We start from the raw sequence: 5,633 nt of genomic DNA on the forward strand, positions 1-5,633 counted from the left end.
TAATACCCAGGTTGAACACAGTGTAACTTGTCACTTTATTAAGCATCTTATTAGATAAAGTCTGCGGTCTTCATCACAATCATTTACACACTTCTAATGGAAAAAAATCTGAATAAATCAACCTGAACTGGATTTTAAATAAATGACCACACTTGATCCTTGCTGTATTTGGTTGTCCCTCTGGTTACAAAACAACAGAAAGCAGTGAATGGACACAGCAATAATACTGTAGTTTGTGTAAACACACAGGATTAGCGTTAAAGCTTGTGATATTTCTCTGATTGCGGTCTGATACAGATTTTTAGTAAACATGCAGATTGTTTTTGCTCATAATTTGGTTCATGTTCAAGATCACTCTTGTCAAAATATTTGCTTAACTCTGTCAGGAATGCGTTTTCTTTCAATATGACATTAATAGCATCTCATTAAATAATAAAATAACATGAATGATTTGGTGTGATGTCTGGATTTCATGTTGCACAAATCAATAGCGTTTATCCAAGCACACAGAATCGACACTCTAAATCGAAACTGTCTAAACTGGATTAAGAAAACAGCTTGGATATCAACTATTTTTAATCCTTAAAAATGGCTTCCAGAAATAGTAAAACAATAAACGCACTCGGCGACAGCACTCAGAGCAGATCGATGATCCGTTTTCGACAAATGAAATTTGCAGAAAGTCGTTTGTAATGCGAGTCAGGCAAAAAGGAGCTGTTCACATTATAAGGCTAGAGTACTGAATCACAAACATGTGCCTAATAACAGCTCACACTTAGGCCACTGGATTGAATAAAATAATCAAATCTGTGCATTTCTTTCTCCAGGTAAAAGTTACAATCATGTATTCCACACTTCAGTATAAAAACATTAGTGTGCATCAATACAAAAGCGAAATTGTGGAGAGAAAAAAAAAACAAAAAAAACATACAAAACATTTGTGTCATTGTTGCGAGCCTCGTCACGTGTATGGGTATAAAAGGGAATGTTCACGTGTATTTACACTCGACAGTAGCAAAAGATTCAGCACAGTGGAATGGACAACAGAACGTGCACAAGCCTCACTGACTTAACGTGGCTCACGATGAGAAAACGGCCGTGCTTTGTTAACCTGAGATTCATCACCATGGTCAGTAAACGGTCCTTCAGAGATATACGTCCATGGTCTGGAGGATCATGTGGCGACACAGCGGGCAGTTGTGCTGGTAGATGGGTTGGCGCAGCAAGATGTCGGTACAGTCTCTGCATAAGCACAAGTGGCGGCAGGGCAGGAGCACAACGGTCTTGGTGCTGTCCTGGCATATGACGCACTTTTTCCTCTCCTCCTGCTCCTGCAGGAGGGTGAGCAGGTTGTCAGCAGGGGCAGCTTTGCGCTTGTCCTCGGACGCCTTTTTCCGGAGCGGGCTGAGAGAGCTGCAACCGGGGTGCGGCTGGTCCAGGGGTTCAGGAGCCGGCGGTGGTGCCGGGAGCTCGTCCGCAGCATCGGCATCCATCATTTCTGCTCTCTCGGGCATCTCAGGAGGGTCTTGGTCAGTCTGGAGTTGCTGAACCGTCCCGTCTCCGGCTCTGAGAGTCCCCCTTCCCGCGAACGTCATCCAAAGACCAAGACGACTGCGCACCCAGGCTACGCCCTGCCACAAGTGTCTTTCCAGCAAGTACAACCGCTGTCGCGTCCTCTGGAGCCGCTGCATTGTGGGCGCCGTGTTAACATAGTCGATTATTCGCCGAGCTCCACTCCGACACAGAGCAGGATTCAGGTAGACCGTGGCACTTAGGATTATAGCTACAGTCAGAAACAGCCCATAGGAGTTCAGCAAGAAGACGCTGATCAAGAGGTGCCCTAGAGAGCTCAGAAACTCCACGGCTAGTCTGCACGGCGTCCAGAGAAGCAGCGAGGTGCCCACCAGGGTGCTATAGAAGAAGGTGAGGACAGTCAATGCCAGCTCAAGAGCTTTCTGTAAAGGGCTGGCTATAGCTTCGACCATGCTGAGCAGCACGGCGTAGAGGTTCTGCGTCCCTATCAGCAGAAGATTGATGACCGTATTGATAAAGTAAAGCAAAAGGCTAAAGGCGATGCCGCAGCCCTCACAGATCTGGCGCAGAAAGCCTTGTCCCGAGAGCAGCCCACGGTGCAGGAGCTCTTTGGTGCGCAGCAGTAAATGTGTGGACAGGTAGCCCATCATTTTGCAGCTTTCGAGCACTCCACCAAGCAGCTGCATCCAGCCTCCGATCACATTGTGGGTCAAAAGTGTCATGCTGTCCATCACGGTGATCAGGTAGAAGAGAGAAAGATCCACACACTCCAACAATGAATTAGTGAGCAGCATGGGGAAGCTGCTGATCAAATGGAGGAGCGCTGCAAACAACCGAACTAGTGAGTTAACAATCATGAAATTGATGTCCAGGAGCAGACACACGAGGTCAATGCACTTCCCAAGAGCGCTGAAGACAAAGTGAAGCAAACCCATGTTATGACCTCTTCAGCGATATCTGCAACAGACAGTTCCTCAAACTTCTCTCGATTTAAATCAGCTGCAAATAAATCCTGGTTGTCCGACTGGACATTTTTTTTTTATCTCCACTGTGAGAACATAATGGTCAGATCCGTGGTCACGTGCAGAAACAAACCCAGAGCTGACTAGCAAACTTCAGAAAACGACATCATGGTCGTAGTCCATCAAGCGTAGTCTTAGTTACTTAGAAAATATCGTAATTTAGAGAATATTAACTGTTCATTAATCTGGAGCTGGAAGAGATTTAAAGTGTAAAACAAGCTGCTGTATACGACACATGCACGCGCGGAACAGTGACCGGATGTTTACGTATGAACAGGCATACATAGCTCACTCGTTAGCCGACTAGATAAAACAAAGTCCAAAGCTCCTTATTACTACTTTGTTTTTACACCGCTCGCTTCCGTGAGCAAGAAACGAATTATTATCAAAAACAATAATCGGAGCGACAATCTACACCGATTCGGACTGTTTCGTTTTCATTTAATCCTCAGTAGCCTCCTGTCACAAACGGCCATGTCGTCTTCAAGCGTTCACACGCACCAAGTCTGCGCTAATAATGCGCAGAACCGCGGTGTAAATATTGCGCGGAACTGTGGGTAATATGATCCGACGTCACACGAGGCGAGTCCGGTGTGTTTTTATTTCAATGTAAACTGAACTGATGCAACACACTGATGCACTTATTCACCTTGATGAATTCACACTGTCATTTATCTGGTCCGTTTCCTTCTGTTGATCTTATTTAGTATAGTTGTAACATTGGGGACCTGTCCAGGGTTGAACCCCTGCCTTTCGCCCTATGTGCGCTGGGATAGGCTCCAGCAGACCCCCGTGACCCTAGGAATCCTAGGAATAAGCGGGTATAGACAATGAATGAATGAATGAATGAATGAATGAATGAATGAATGAATGAATGTAATATTGGGTACGTGAGAAAATCCTCTGTATATTTTTTTGGGAGAAAAAAGATATTGAAATGATATTGAAATGTGATCGTTGCTGATTGCAAATCATAAAAAAACACAGAAATCAATAAAACAAATAAATACACACACACACACACATATATTTGATATTTGAACCCTACTGAAAACCTCTGGAATGTCATCAAGAGGAAGATGGATGGTCACAAACCATCAAGCAAAGCTGAGCTGTTTGCTTTATTGCAAAAAGAGTGGTATAAAGTTCCCCAACAGCAATGTGAGAAACTGGTGGAGATCATGGAGCCAAAACGCATGCAAGTCGGGGTTATCAAATACTAAAATACTGATTTCTTAATGTTATTTAGCCAAAGCATTAACACAATTTGTTTACAAATTATTAGCATTTTGTTTTATTTGAGTTATTAAAGCTCTACAAATACTGCATGATCTTGGGTTATTTTGATGTGTTGTCATTTCCTTTAAATATACACTCTAAATAACTATAGTTATATTTTGGATTTAAATATTGTCAGCAGTTCACAAAAAAATGAATATATGGTCAAAGTGATAATGAAATTAGGAAACATTTTGTAAAATATAAACGAACGCCGTGTAATAAAGTAATATTGTCTTTGCGAGTTTTTTAAATGCGCCACTAGAGGGAGTAACATCCCTCTTATAAACAGTGATGGAAAGCAACAAACCTGTAAACCGTGATATCAAATGTTATCACTACTCAAAATAAGCTTATACATCCTCTCTCTCTCTCTCTCTCTCTCTCTCTCCCGCTCCATCCCCCCTCTCTCTCCATCCCTCCCTCTCTCTCTCTTTCTCTCCCTCCCCCACTCTCTCTCTCCCTCTCTCTCTCTCTCTCTCTCTCTCTCCCCCTCCATCTCTCTCTCTCTCTCTCTCTCCCTCTCTCTCTCTCCATCTTTCCCTCTTTCTTTCTCTCTGATTTCTAAGACACACACTGTGAATTTCCCTTTGGGATGAACAAAGTATCTATCTATCTATCTATCTATCTATCTATCTATCTATCTATCTATCTATCTATCTATCTATCTATCTATCTATCTATCTATCTACACACACACAAAGAGGGAGGGAGAGAGAGAGAGAGAGAGAGAGAGAGAGACAGACAGACAGACAGAAAGTAACTTTTTGAGAAAATAATGTTTAGGTAAAAGTGTTTTCTTTGTGATGATAAGCTAGCTCTCGTTATGGGGTGAATATAACGCCACATCCTGACTCCTATTGACCACAGCTCCTTATCTAAAGCTAAAGATTTTCATTCCACCCAGACAGTGCCACGCCTAATTCCTAATTTGTTCTTCAGTATTTTTCAAGTCCCTTCTTGGGTGAAATGAAAAAACTGCCCACCAAACTGGATAAGATCATAGATAGGGCTCCTGCAGTATTCATATTCAGTATTCATATATCACTCTATATCATTCTACCATTCAATAGATTTAAATGTATACACTTGTGATAAGACTAATTTGATAGATGTATTGTGCAAAGTAACTACTTAAGTCTTAAGCTAACACTTTATAACTGAATCTTACACTTATTGGTTAATCTTGACTCCTCATCCCTTCATGTTGAATTTTAATATAATGTTTAATATAATGTTTTCCTTCAGGGACCCTAAAGTTAACCATCAAAAGAGATGTAAAATAGCTATAATGACTTTAATATATTAACTAGAATATAATAACTAGAATAACTTTCTAATGCTTTTTTTGTTTTTAGCTTAAAAAGTGTTTACTTACTTATTCACAGTACATTAAGATACTACTTTAATCCCTAAAGAAATTATCTAACAGAATTATCTTCATGTAAAAGAACTCATACTCATACAAAAGTGTTTTGGGAGACAGCAGCTTGGTTTATTAGACTAATCTTCAGTGTGTAAAGAAAATCTGCTTTTTCCCCCTAAATATGTTAGAGTCCATCCATACAAAACACATCCCCAGGATTTCACAGGAAGTGTAGACCTCCTTCATGTGTTACAAAGCTTTTTGTCAAACCTCTGGCATCACTCTTCTAAACTTTAAACTTTTCAGTCAGATGTGTATGTATTTTATATTATATACAATTATTAATATTACAATTCAATGATATTCCTCAGTTGTGTGTCGTTTTACAGTGTCCTGTGTATTTCCACATCCAGTATTACAACTTGGAATTGAAG

The 5,633-nt window shown here is 41.1% G+C and overlaps 1 protein-coding gene across 1 annotated transcript in view; it reads right to left on the reverse strand.

The window, feature by feature from the left end:
• rnf26 (ring finger protein 26) overlaps positions 1–3,072 on the reverse strand; it is a 3,247-nt gene extending 175 nt beyond the window's left edge. The window contains exon 1 of the mRNA XM_058414563.1: positions 1–3,072. This exon is cut by the window's left edge and continues 175 nt beyond it. Within this exon, the coding sequence (XP_058270546.1) occupies positions 1,146–2,468 (1,323 nt within the window). The 5' untranslated portion in view covers positions 2,469–3,072 and the 3' untranslated portion in view covers positions 1–1,145.
• Positions 3,073–5,633: the final 2,561 nt, after the last annotated feature.

This window comes from Hemibagrus wyckioides, linkage group LG17, assembly GCF_019097595.1.
Source record: "Hemibagrus wyckioides isolate EC202008001 linkage group LG17, SWU_Hwy_1.0, whole genome shotgun sequence".
Lineage (NCBI taxonomy): Eukaryota > Metazoa > Chordata > Actinopteri > Siluriformes > Bagridae > Hemibagrus > Hemibagrus wyckioides.